At 37.5% G+C, this 13533-nt stretch overlaps 2 protein-coding genes across 2 annotated transcripts; one reads left to right on the top strand and one right to left on the bottom strand.

The window, feature by feature from the left end:
- The first annotated feature begins 271 nt into the window (after nucleotides 1-271).
- On the top strand, nucleotides 272-5273 carry LOC131780942 (ufm1-specific protease 1-like). Its single transcript, XM_059097569.2, has 5 exons — nucleotides 272-422; nucleotides 1380-1583; nucleotides 2266-2371; nucleotides 3387-3463; nucleotides 3605-5273. Exons 1-5 carry the CDS (start codon nucleotides 309-311, stop codon nucleotides 3743-3745), a joined length of 642 nt encoding a protein of 213 aa, XP_058953552.1. The 5' UTR covers nucleotides 272-308; the 3' UTR covers nucleotides 3746-5273.
- LOC131780936 (golgin subfamily A member 6-like protein 22) lies at nucleotides 4907-9723 on the bottom strand. Its single transcript, XM_059097563.2, has 2 exons — nucleotides 9558-9723; nucleotides 4907-7244 (listed from the first exon to the last, which is right to left on the bottom strand). Exons 1-2 carry the CDS (start codon nucleotides 9643-9645, stop codon nucleotides 5419-5421), a joined length of 1914 nt encoding a protein of 637 aa, XP_058953546.1. The 5' UTR covers nucleotides 9646-9723; the 3' UTR covers nucleotides 4907-5418.
- Nucleotides 9724-13533: the final 3810 nt, after the last annotated feature.

Genomic DNA, 13533 nt, shown 5'->3' with positions numbered 1-13533 from the left:
ACGTGCATCACGTTACCCAGTAGGGGAGAGTGAGTAATGTTAAATTCTACTTAAGTCTACATTTTTATAGACGTTATAAGTCTGGGCTTACCTTTTAATCTGTGAGCAAATTTTGATCGATAAAATGGGAAATTCAGCTTAAAATAGAGAGGAACAGAGGTAAGTTGGGCTTTTTCAAGAATGTCACCTATCTTAAGAGATATTTCCCTACCCTCACCCAGACTTTTTTCTCTTAACAGTTTGCGCATATATTGTATATTTTCTTCACTGACCACCACCACTGGTGCATGCGGGCGTCAGTATGAAAAATGTTGAGTGATGTGCATAGTGGGTTAGAGCTTCCCCGCGATTTCGTTGATGCTGCCATAGTCCGGGGAAAATATGAATTTTACCATTACAACGTAGATGGTTTCGATGACAGGGTGAGTGTATGAGAAACTTACAACAGGTTGCTTTTCGTATAGCATACTGATGCATAATTATTACTCAGGTTCAAAAACGTGAGAAAATGCTTCAAAGATTTAGCTAAACTGCAGAATACCCTGCCACTCATTTACATGTCATTGAATAAGAACAAAGTCTATTGCGTTATGCCTCACGACACATGTAAATGACGTGGACCAAAGTGGCAGGGTATTCTGCGGTTACTCCAGTCTCTTCACAAACTCTCCAGCTGCATTGATATTACAATAACCCAAATGCACGCTTCTGTAATGCGAACTTTATCATTGAACTTTGCATGGAAATAGAAAGGCAGTTGTAAAAAAAAGAATAGGTTATATGCTTCTGTAGGGTGTGACCACATCATGGTTAAGGCCTGACCAATCAATGAAGATTGATTGATTGATCTGTTTGTTATATGTTATTTGGTGTGAGTTGGCATTTGTCGATTGATGACCAATCAAGAATAATTTATTTGGTAGCAAATGTCATCATCATTTTTCCTGTAAATAAAGGACACCCAAATATTGAAATGACTGGACTTTGACATATTGTTTACTTTTTTTTTTATATGATTTTACCATATTTGTATGAATTGCTTGTGTATGCATGAAAGACACAACCTTGTGGTTGAGAAATGTAAAACTGAGTGGGTGAGTTCTGGAAAACGGTCCCTATTTTTTTTGTCAGTCCTTTTTTTGTGGTTGAAAGTGCTTTTCATGACACATGTAGCTAAAAGCTCACAAATAGTAGGAAGACTGGTAAAAATAGCCAATTTCAAATAGCCCTGACCCTCCCTCTTGTGAAGGGCATGTTTTCATGACCCCCCTGCTAAATCCACTCTCCTAAGTACCTCTTTGTTACCAGCTTTCCCCCTCCCCCAGTAAGTGATGAGTCATATTTATATGCCATTCAAATGTTTTGTGCTTGTATTGAAGGGTTGGGGATGTGGATATAGGACACTGCAGACAATTTGTTCTTGGGTGGGTCATGTATTAGAGATTCAGAATCATCCAGTGCCTAGCCTTCAAGACATACAGAAGACTTTGGTCAAAATGGGGGATAAACCAGATTCTTTTGTGGGATCAAGAGAATGGATTGGCTGTGTAGAGGCCTGTCTCTACATGGATCAGACTTTTGGAGTAGGTAACTATCAATGTTTGTGGTGTTTTATGTGTGGCTGCTTTGCATTTCCAGCTTTGCTGAGTAATGTTGTAAAGTGATGGTGTTTATGGGCATTTTAATTTTAAGTAACAAAAGTGAAAACAGGTTAAATAATCATAAAGATTTTTCATTGGAGAAGAAGTCAGCAAAACTGCAGATGGACAAAATGTTTGTATTTCTAAAAGTTTAGGCCAAAAGACCTTCTTATCTGTACAACATCACAACAACATCTCGTACAATTAATATAGTGCTCAAGGTTCAAATATAGCAAAGAAAACTGTTGTCTATATACCATTAGCTAGAGTGTTAAACAGACTTGCAAATTTTTGTTGAATAGAGTTGATTTATGCAAATTAGCCCCACATCTTCTAGATGTTCTTCCAGATAAGCTGCACCCCTGATTTTTTTTATAAAATTTGTTGGCAAAAAGGAGTGTGGCAAGTACTCATTAAGGGGGATAAATGGATTATAGACAACCTGGCTGGCAAATAGTGAAGATTAGCTTAAGAATTTCAGTTTGCTATTTTATTTTTTGCTATGCTCTGTTAAGCTTACTACCAGAGAATTGAAATTTTGTTTCCAGTCATGAACTGGTTTCCTTTTTGAAAAGATATAAAAAAAGTTTGCCAGTAATTGATAATGCTGATGATCTTGTTTCAGGTTTGCAGTAAGATCATTCATGTTTTACAAGGGGAATCTGTGGAGCAGAAAGCTGCACCATTTCTTCTGGAACATTTTAAACATTTTGGTTCACCTGTAATGATAGGTAAAGTTATGATTTCAACAGAATATTTAAACAGATTGTAATACTTCATGATAGTGCTTTAGTGGATCAAGCATTAGTTGCCTTTTAAGTCCATTAACAACTCCATGTTTGTTAATGTGGTTCTTAACATACTCATAAACTAGCCAGGCAAGTTGTTGTTTGATTGGTTAAATGATATAATAGCAAAAACTGTATTTTCCAAGTCTATTGAAACTTCTCTGGGATGTCATTCATTAAAAGATGAACATTTTTTCCAGCAATTTACATCCACATTAGGGGTATGGCATGTGTACAAGTGTGCCTTATCATGAGGGTTTATTGACTGTGTATGTTGCATTGTAGAGTAATGATGATACACGTCTTTGAGAATGTTCTAATATTTATACCCCCTTGACCAGTGACTAGATGTCTTTAATTTAGTTTTTTTCCCCTTAATAACTTAATTGATCACTCCCCTTATAAGGCTCTTCTCACGCCACTGTAAAATATATTTGAAAGAAACAACCCCAACTGACAGTAGGAAGACCATTTAGCTGTTTACCAAGCTAAGCTAATGAATTAGTCTTTGGATATCTGAGAACTAATCCAGTGAGCAATAGGGCAGAGGGCTTGAACAAGGTGCCTGTTTCTGGAAAGTTTCGGTGACTTAATGGGCCTGTAAGGTTATTCTGTTTTCATTCATGAAAGGGGTGTCAAAAGTTTTGAAAATTGTTAAATGAAACCATCAGCCAAGGAAACAAAATGGACTGGTTAGGAAGCCACAACCTGCATTTCTAATCCTTAAATTTTGATTTTAAAACATGGCTTTGGAGCTGCTAAGTTACTGGGACTTGCAAGAAACAGGCCCCATGACCCCAACCCCTTGGATACACTGCCTCCCGGAACAAGGAAAAAAGAAATTGCTTTGAAAAAGAGTTCTTTCTAACTTGGAGTGGCCCAAAAATTTTACTATCTAGCCATTCTATTTTTGACTTTTGCAAATATTTTGCTTTCTAAATTTCATTTCTGTTTCTAGGTGGAGATGTTGATGCTTCATCCAAGACACTGCTTGGTGTTTGCAAGACAAACAAAACATTTCACTTCTTAATTGCTGTAAGATATTTTTTCATCTGTCAATAATCACTGGCTGTTTCCCCTTTTCTGTCTGGTTCATATAGAAGAGAAAGAAAAAAGTTGATTTTGAAAGTGCCGTTGAATATCATCAAACTGAAGGAAAAGATTTGTTTGTTGCAGGATCCACATTTCTATGGAGAGGCTGCTATGAAAGAAATCCAAGACAGTGGCTGGGTTCAATGGAAGAGCTATAATGATGTTTTCAAATCAAATTCTTTTTATAATTTCTGTCTTCCACAGTTTAGTTTGGGTGAAGACTGAAGATGTTGTAGCTGCAATTTCTCTATATTTTTTGTTCTCTCACGCTGTATTTTTGTGAAGAGTCATCTATTTTTTTCAGATATTAACAACCTATAATGGATATGAACTAACTAAGATTTTCCTGGGTGATTTAGCCTATTCTCCTCTGACATTCCCAACTGTTAAGAGCATACAACTTATTTTTCGAGTAACAAACCAACTGTAGTTATGACACCACACTTCAAATTTTTTTCAGGCAAAAAAAATGATAGACTGAATTTGAGTATTCATTTCACAAGTTAAGTAAAAGTGTTATTGGACTCTAGATTGATAGATCTTGTTTTGAGACCTATTCATTGTGGTGTGCTTTGGGCAAAAATTTTACTTTGATAATGCTCTTTTCTATCAAGAAGTATGAGTGGGTAACAAAAAAACTGAGTGGAAAAAATTGTTGAAAATGGTTTGAGGTAACCTGTCTTGGATTGGCACCGGCAGCCTTTACAAAATATCTTGTTACTTAATGTTTTGGAAAATGTAATAAGCTCCCATAGTACAAGTGACTAGCCTTTTCGAAATTCATTTTCCTTCTAAGATTTGGGTTTTCATTTTGCATTTTCTCAAATACTGTCACATTCTTCCCACCAGGATCTTGTCCCATTTTTTTCCACAAAAAAGAGACTAAACCAGATTTAATTTAAAAATGTTATTTAATTATTTTACAATTCAAATACGAAAAATTCAGAAAGTTAACTTAATGCAAATTTAGGTGCAATTTTTAAAATAAAAGCTGCCAAAGGTTGCAAAATATTTTGGTTTTTACCAGTATAATCAAACAAGTAAACATTAACTGAAGAGCAAAACTGTCAAAGATTTCAAAAATCTATCAAAAGAAGACATCTACTGCTTAAACATGGATTTTTTTATGTTGAAATGAAAAATTAACTGAAGGGAGAAAAATACATGGATATCTGTAGCTGTATCTGTACCATGAATTTTGGTTTGTTTTGTGTTTCTTTTGTATGTCTCAGGTACACGTAATTGCAATTCTGTTTCCAAAAAAAAAATAGAATTAAACTTATCAATTAGCTAGTGCAAACCTTGAAGGTTTGATGAAAGGCAAGGTTGTGATGTTCTTCTGAGGTGTCTTTACATCCTCACCTCTGAATTGGAGGTCTGAGGTCCTTTTCAACTTGACTGCTGAGGATGTAATTAACTCATCCTTTTTTTTTTTAGTTTTAAAAAACTCTCAATTGTTGCAATAAGTGCATACGGTGGAGCCCCATGATCTCAATTCCAATTGTTGTGAATAAACTGTGATTCCATGTACTGATGTACCCTTTTAAGACTTATATCACTGTAATTTAACCCTTGAAATTTTGAACTTTTTAGCTCATACCTGTCTTTTAAATTCCACGTGATTAAGATGCCGGGACTCCACTCTATCCATTTTCATTTTTTTTATGGATGAGTCCCATTAATGTGCTAACACACTCATGGATGAGCAGTTAAAGAAAGTGTCGGAAGTGACCTAATTATCTTCTCAGATATGTCTTTGGCTTAAAAATGTCATGCAGTGAACAAATTAGTAAATATTATTTGCAGCAGAGTTCATAATGTTTGCTAGACTTAAGAGTGTTTTTGAGAAATTTTTAGCTAAGAGTTCAGTTCATTCTTTGCCTCTTGTAGAATCTTCCCTAGTTTAACCTTTTTTGGGTATGTGCAAGACGTTTAGATGAGCGCTTTCTCTTGTCACCTTTCTCCTTTTCTTTCTCTTCTTTTTCACCTTCCTCTTCTTCCTCTTCCTCTTCTTCTTCACCTTCTTTCTCTTCCTCTTCCTCTTCTTCTTCACCTTCTTTCTCTTCCTCTTCCTCTTCTTCTTCACCTTCTTCCTCCTCCTCTTCTTCTTCTTTTTCACCTTCTTCCTCTTCCTCTTCTTCTTCCTTTTCACCTTCTTCCTCTTCCTCTTTCTCTTCTTCTTCACCTTCCTCTTCTTCCTCTTTTTCTTCCTTTTCACCTTCTTCTTCCTCCTTCTCCTCCTCATCTTTACCCATTTCTCCCTCCTCTTTTTCCTGCATTTCACCTGCCTCCTCCTCCTCTTTCTCTTCATTTTCACCTTCCTCCTCCTCCTCCTTTTCCTCCTTTTCTCCCTCCTTTTCTTCTTCCTCTTCCTCCTCTTCACCTTCATTTTCTTCCTCCTCCTCTTCCTCTTCACCTTCTTCTTCCTCCTTTTCCTCTTCTTCTTCACCAGCCTCCTCTTCTTCTTCCTCCTCCTCCTCACCCTTTTCCTCTTCTTCTTCCTCCTCCTCCTCTCCCTTCTCTTCTTCCTTCTCAGCTTCCTTCTCTCCCTCTTCCTCCTCTTCCTCTTCCTGCTCTTCTCCCTTTTCTTCCTCTTCCTCCTCCATTTCCTCACCAACCTCTTCCTCCTCCTCTTCTTCTTTCTCACCTTCCTCTTCTTCTTTCTCCTCCTCATTTTTACCTTCCTCTATTTCCTTTTCCTCTTCTTTTTCACCCTCTTCAATCTCTTTTTCTTCTTGGGTTTTGCCCTCTTCTATTTCTTTTTCTTCCTCCATTTCACCTTCCTCTATCTCTGCCTCTTCCACTTTTTTGCCCTCTTTTATTTTTTCCTCCATTTCTTTTTTGCCTTGTGCTATTTCTTCCTCTTCCTCCTTTTCTCCTTCTTCTATTTCTTCCTCCTCCTCCTCTTTACCTTTTTCCTCTTCTTGTTCCTCCATTTTTTCTCCCTCTTGCTCTTCCTCCTCCTCTTCCTCCTCTCCGGTTTCTTCTTCTGTTTCTTCATTTTTTTCCCCTTCCTCTTCCTCTTCCTCCTCTTCTTTTTCACCCTCCTCTTCTTCCTCTTCTTCAACTTCTTCACCCTCTTCTTCTTCCTCTTCCTCTTCTTCCTCACCAGCTTCTTCTTCCTTCTCCTCTTCCTCCTCACCATTTTCTTCCTCCTCCTCTTCCTCTTCTTCTCCTTCTTCTTCCTCCTCCTCTTCTTCTTCTCCACCTTCCGTTTCCTCCTCCTCTTCTTCCTCCTCACCTTCTTCTTCTTCCTCTTCCTCTTCTTCCTCACCTTCCTCCTCTTCCTCTTCTTCCTCCTCTTCTCCTTCTACTTGTTCCTCTCCTTCCTCCTCTTCTCCTTCTTTTTCTTCCTCTTCTTCCTCCTCTTCTCCTTCTTTTTCTTCCTCTTCTTCCTCCTCTTCTCCTTCTTTTTCTTCCTCTTCTTCCTCCTCTTCTCCTTCTTTTTCTTCCTCTTCTTCCTCCTCTTCTCCTTCTTTTTCTTCCTCTTCTTCCTCCTCTTCTCCTTCTTTTTCTTCCTCCTCTTCCTCCTCTTCCCCTTTTTCTTCTTGTTCTTCTTCCTCTTCTTTCTCTCCACTCTCCTCCTCGGCTTCATCATTGCTCACTTCCTCTTTCTCTATCTCATCCATCATCATCTTAATTCTTTCAATTTCAGACAGGCGCTGATCTACATTCTTCAGGGATAACTGTCCTCTATACACTCTGCTTTCGCTTCCGAGTTTCCCTTCAATATAATAACAAAACATTTTTTACTTGAGTAACACAGGTCATAAAGTTTTCAAATCAATTTCTCGAGCGTTGAAAAAGAATCTTGACACAAAACTCAACGTTATCCTAACCATCAACAGGTAAACCAAAGGAAACTCAAATTTAACCCAGGTAATTGGCTTTATGGGAAGAAAACGTTGGTAGCAGATCGAAGACTGATTCAGTTTCTCTTCTGAATGGTATTGTAACCAATCACAGAATGTAATGAGTGTAATGTGGCAAAAGCAATGCAGTCGTGGATTGACTTCCAAAACTAAACTGAAAATTCTTCCGAAGCTAGGGAAATAGCAATTTTAAGGCCAAGCGACCCCTGCCTGTGAGAGTATGTTAGGCTCTGTCTTTCCGAATACAAAGGTAACGAGCGACTCGACCAATCTTTCTTTTTGCGATGTGAAAGTAATCTTCGTTGCTACTACGGCTGAATTTAGCACAATTGCCTTTCACCTATGCAAGAAAGCCTTTGAAATTTCTGCAGGTCAACTACGAGCATGATGTAGAGAATACAAGTAGTTGTCAGAGTTGCTTCCTTTGTCATCAGGCTACTCTCAGCTCGTCATTATGCCTGTTCAACTTTGTACCTTTTTCCTATGAAAGGAGAATTCATGGTTGCTCGTTGATTTTTCCCTTAAATTCTAACCGCAGGCTTTTGTTGTCGAATGTTACGTTTCGTAGCTTTTTCGCACTTTTAGATTGCTGGTTTCTATTTTAAATGTCATTGCTCGGAAGTTTCGTAGACTTTATTTCAATGAGAACCCTTCTGAAAATCAAGTTTATGTGAATTGAAGGTTTCCTCGCGTGTTATTTGTCCATATCATTCATTATTGTCATTGTCCCTGTTAAAATTTCGGGCATTCTGAGTCAAATTGTTCTTTAATTCCCAAACCTTAGCCTCTCGTGGTGTTGGTTACTTTATGGGTAAATTTGTTTATTTTGTCTTGTTACAGAGATAAATTGAACGCTCTGACGTCCTTTTGATTACTTGAGATTATGAGTATGATATCGGACCAAAATTACCTTTATTACATCCATTTTGAAATTGAAAAATTTATTCGCCCAGATACAGGATTTTGGTCAGTACAAATATTTTATTGATCTATTACTGAGCAGGTTTGTTAAAAAAGAAGCGGTGAAAGAAAACGAAAAGTCTTGGGGACAAAAAAATGTTACAAAGTTGCCACACGATGGCTTGTGATTTAGAGCAAAGAGTAATGCAATTTGTGAAGAAATCGTTCTGCTGAGAGTTAATCAGATTACAAGGATTGTCAGTGATTTTAAAAAGGATGTTATAAAACCCGAAATTAGGGCCACGGATCGGGACCACTGGTCATTCGAAATATGCGATCGTTTACTCTGTTGGCTACCCTACCCCTGCAATTCTTTATGTCGTTCGCACCAGTCCTCCAAACACGCGACTCCTGATAATTTAACCATGACATGAGAGAAAATTGAAAAGAGCTCGGCACACCCAAAAGAACAATACTGGTTTGTTGAGTCAATCTTCTACTTCAAGCTCCCTTACGGTCCAGTTGAAAAATGTAGTATTTAAAATCATCTTCTTTTCAGCAAGTAATCACTGTTAAAATCTTTATTTTCTTTTTTTCTTTTTTAAGAGAAATCGCGTCAGCTAACACAGCTCAGTGCATAAGCTTTCCGGTTGAACAGCCATTAAGTATGTTCTTCGCCCTAAATTTATCATGTGGGTTGGCTTCGCATTTTTCGTCTGCAAATCATGGATTCGATCTTATTCGACGAGTCACGACTACGTATGCAAAAAAAATGACAGAACAGAAGTCTCTAGGCAGAGGGGTCTATAAAACTCTTCGATTAATTTCTTTATTGGCGTTAATGCTCTAAGTCAATTAAAATTCCATTACGTTAGACACCACTGAGCAAGGAAATAAATCGCAAATATATTTTTGATGCTTACTCCAAACTATGAGATCGGCTTAATCGTATTAAACAAGCAAAGGAAACAGCCTGGCTAGCTGTTTCAGAAACAATCATTTTAACTTCGCTTACATAATTTATCTTGTTTTTAATTTAGCTCACAATTTGGATGATTTGAGCTTAAACCTAAATCATCTTTTGCATCCAGTAAAACTGCAGGAGCTAAAATTCGACTGCAGGGCGCGGTAGAGGTGTGTTTAAGTTTGCGAATCCATCGTTTCACTCTAACCTAGGAGAAGGTTGTAACTGCTGATTGGAGAACTTTGATTCCAGATTTTTCGATATAGGTAATCAAACACATCATTTTTACGAATAAACTTACCTCGTACATCAAGCCTATTTTTGGGGAAAGCATCAATGCTTGCAAGAAAAACGATCAGCAAAATTCCTAGAACAGCAAGACGAGTCATCGTGGAGCGAGCTTATAGTCTCTTCAAAGTTGTAGACCGTGCGGGGACGCCAAACATTCAGAACTAATCCTGGGGTCATTCTATGATGTTCTTTTATTGAAAATACTTGCATACATTACCACCCAGCTGTAAAACGCGTCCTTTGCTTTTGAAAAAATGTCGATTTTGTTTGCACGCCGAAAGCCACTTATACAAAGAAACTTTTTTTCTTAACCAGGCATGCGTAAAAAACTCTGCCGAAATGTTTTAAAGAAGTTTAATCAGCCAAATTGACCAGTGCACACTGGTTATTTCCACGGAAAAAGATTGGGCTAAGTCTGTCTGATGGTGTGTAGTTTTGTTCGCGAGGATTTGGATGTATTTGTGGCGGTAGATTTAGGTGTGTGTTTTTGTATATGCAAATTTTTAAAAGACCCGTATTTAATGACTCGTAAAAAATTCTGTGTTATTCAATGGCGTATTCTTCTGCATCATCATGTGTTTCTTTTGGTCATCATAACGCAAAAAAATACTACCAAAATGTTAATTCGGTAATAAATAATTAATTCGGTTGAAGTTTTACTTGAAAAAGTTCTTGGTACCTCTGAAAAATGGCTCAGTGACTGAGTTGGTTATATAAGATCCATTCAAGTGTAAGTTACAATTGGGTAGGAGGGTCTACGCATGAGTGATTGAGACCAAAAGAAAATTATGTAATTACATGCAGAATTCAAAGGCATCCTTCTAGAAACAAAAAGTTGTGTAAAAATACTTTTTCGCGTAGAAAACGGTTTTCAAAGCACTGATCCATGTACGAATAGCACTATTTTTTTAATGTAAGGCAAAATCAAGCTTTGCTCTCGACTTTTGACATTTAAACTTGACATCGCTGCGCTCTCAGAGAAAAAAAACATCGAAAGATAATTTAAGGACTGGGTGACAGATGAGTGTTTTCTTTTTGTGGTTCTATCTACTGCCCACTCAACCACTCAACCACTCAACCTGGGCTAAAAAATAGCTATGTTGTTAATACGCTCAGGACCCACTGAGATGCTTTATTCTTTTCAATTTTTTGTTTTCTATTTCTCTTTGTGTTTCTAGCAGCGATTGTTTAACATTTATTGTGTGTTTGCCGAATAACTGATTAGTTGGGGCAGAGCACGTATTGTAAATGAACAGTATTCAAGCGTATCCATGGTTGTTTTGGCTGCCTTGGAAGGACAAAGAGTTTAAGGGAAGCAGAAAGCTTCTCTGATGCACTCAGTGACACTATTCCTTATAGACTTTGTGCTTTTAGAGTCCAAAAAGCGCATCGGACGCGATGAAATCTCACTGGGACGACGCCGCGAAATTAAATTGAACAGAGGCATTCATTCATAGCGTGGCGTCCCTTCTTCTCCGTCAAAGGAAGTGGTGTTTTTGAAAATGCTTACCCAACCAGAGAAAATTACCTCCGGAAAAAAAAATGAAAGGCTTATTGGTATCAGGGCTTTTTCTGTATCTTCTATATTTTTTTTCTTTAATAGAAGGCGACGTTTTATCGGTTCTCTGTTTACAAGTAAAACCAGTGTCTATGTTGGACGAAATATTTAAACTTAAAACAGTCCAATATCAGAGTGTTCTCGCGCGTGATGAACAGATGTGTTTACTAAGATTGGTGCAATTTAGCTTTTAATAATCAGTGAACTGAAAAACGCAGGAATGGCAGGAATAATCTGTTCGATCTCCCATGTGCTTCGCTTATAAATGAAGCTGGTGTACTATAGCTGACATGTAATGTTCGCCAACATTTTCTCTCATATTTAGTAAGAAAAGGAAAACTTTCCTATCGACATTTGAGGCATACAAAAGTCAGCCAAACGAGACAAATGGAAAACAATGCAAAAGCAGTAGGCGTACCTAACAATAGAAGGCTGTTTAAGCATTTTAATAGACGATTTTGAACTATGAAGAAAATAATTTTATATTATCTATCGATGCAGATTTATCGTGGAAGCAATAGCTCAATAATAGTGAACCCTTCGTGAAACCAACTGAGGTGGGACATAAATGTTAAACGCTTCAAACGAAGATTATTTTTCGAAATTAATTTAGCAACATCAAGTTCAAGATATGATGATAATTAACCAAGCGCCACAGTCCAACAGTTTCTCAAGAAATAAATAACTCTTTGAAAAAAATTTGCATCTATGGTTTTTTGAGCGTTAGATACTGCTAATAAGGAAAAGGAGCTCTCTCTCGGACCTCCGTACTAACAGAATGCTTTAGTCTGTACATGCCTTCTCTAATAGTCTTGGAGCTTGAGGAGGTAGAGTGAAGTAAATACTCGCTGCTCATTTTATGAAACCGTTTCAAGTGACTAACTACGCACAGAAGACATAAATTGTTCTAGAAAGCCATCGAAGCAAAAAAAATGCAAACTTCAAGAGCGGAAGAATTAATGCCCATTAGTTTTTATAGCCCGCAAGGAGACGAAAACTAGCTTATAGCAAAAGAAAGAACTTTAATTCCAGCCTTGTATAGCACTGGAAGTCTCATTTTGTTGTCGTAGTAGTTCCTTATAAGCTTGCTCAGTGTCTTAATAGTGATCGTATATTAATGAGGCCTTTTAAATATTTTCTCCTGAATTGCAAACTCATTTATAATCTTTGACAGATACTAATTCTGACATCGACATCCACAAGTTCAAAAGCAGACCTCTGCCCAATATTAATATAATCACGTGATAATCGAGCTTTCTAAAGTTTTTTTGTCAAGAGTTTTAAAAGATTCACTCACAAAGGCATCAACAATGGCCAAAGAAGAAAAGGAGGGGGGGGGGAGGGAGGGGGAAGGTGTGAGACGCAGGGTGGTCCTCCTCTTCCCTCCTTTAACTCCCAAATAAGTAATGCTCCCTACCGACTGCTATACACTTCCTTGTAAATTAAAAAGGAGAATTTGGTGTTCAGTCATAATCTTTTTGCAAAATAAAATATTGGATTCACAATAAGTAGTTACCACTTCCTCTTAGTGTGGAAAAGAGATTATGAAGTATTCTGATATGCCCCTAAATATTAACGACGCTAGTGTAGGACCCCCTGTTGAATCATCTTGGTTAAGCCGCTGATTGATGAGACTGAAAAATATCCTTGAGAAGCGTATGAAAGCGTACGAATAAGTGATGAATATAAGTATGTATTTTTTTGAAGGGGAGGGGGGGATAGAGGAGTGACGATTTGAAACAGCAGAAGCTCAAAGTAACATCACTGACTTGCCAAGCGAAATTGACTTCGCTCTGACGGAGGACTAACGCTCGAAACGTAAGCTTTGAAACTCTTTACGGTTGATATTACCAAATAACCTTAAAACTGACTTCACCTTTTTTGATGTAAAGAAAAAAATCCTCTAACACGCGAAGGGACATATGGCAATCATCAATGAATGAGGAGAATTGATGGTTTTTTTTTTCATCCGTTACGCTGTCAATTTTTGTAACATTTATTACGTCAAGTCAAACATTTCAGATGTTATAGAGGTCTGATTTGTAAACAACCTTGTTTGTGCAATTTTTTCGTTCACGAGTCATTTGGAATATCACTGAGTCATGGTATGACACTGAGTAGCTTTTGTAGAGTTCTGCTTCTATTAGCTGATTACTCATTAAAAAAGAATAACCGTCTAAATTTTAAGTGGAGTGGTTCATGCATTCTATAATTGTTGAATATTAAACATGTATAAGTGCGCTTTGAACTGACCAAACAGCCTTTTCGTATGGCCATTTCATGCGGATGCTTTTCAGATTATAGGGTTAAAAGGGTTGTAAATAATAACGACGTTATTCATGTCGACTCATCCTGAAAAAAAGGGTATTGAAGCAAAAAACCGCTAAGAGGCGTCACGTTCATTCTGCGTCCAAAGGGTTAACTGTTT

This window comes from Pocillopora verrucosa, chromosome 1 (genome assembly GCF_036669915.1).
Source record: "Pocillopora verrucosa isolate sample1 chromosome 1, ASM3666991v2, whole genome shotgun sequence".
Classification (NCBI taxonomy): Eukaryota; Metazoa; Cnidaria; class Anthozoa; order Scleractinia; family Pocilloporidae; genus Pocillopora; species Pocillopora verrucosa.
The sequence above is the reverse complement of the archived record's forward strand: the minus strand, read 5'-3'. Positions and strand labels throughout refer to the sequence as shown.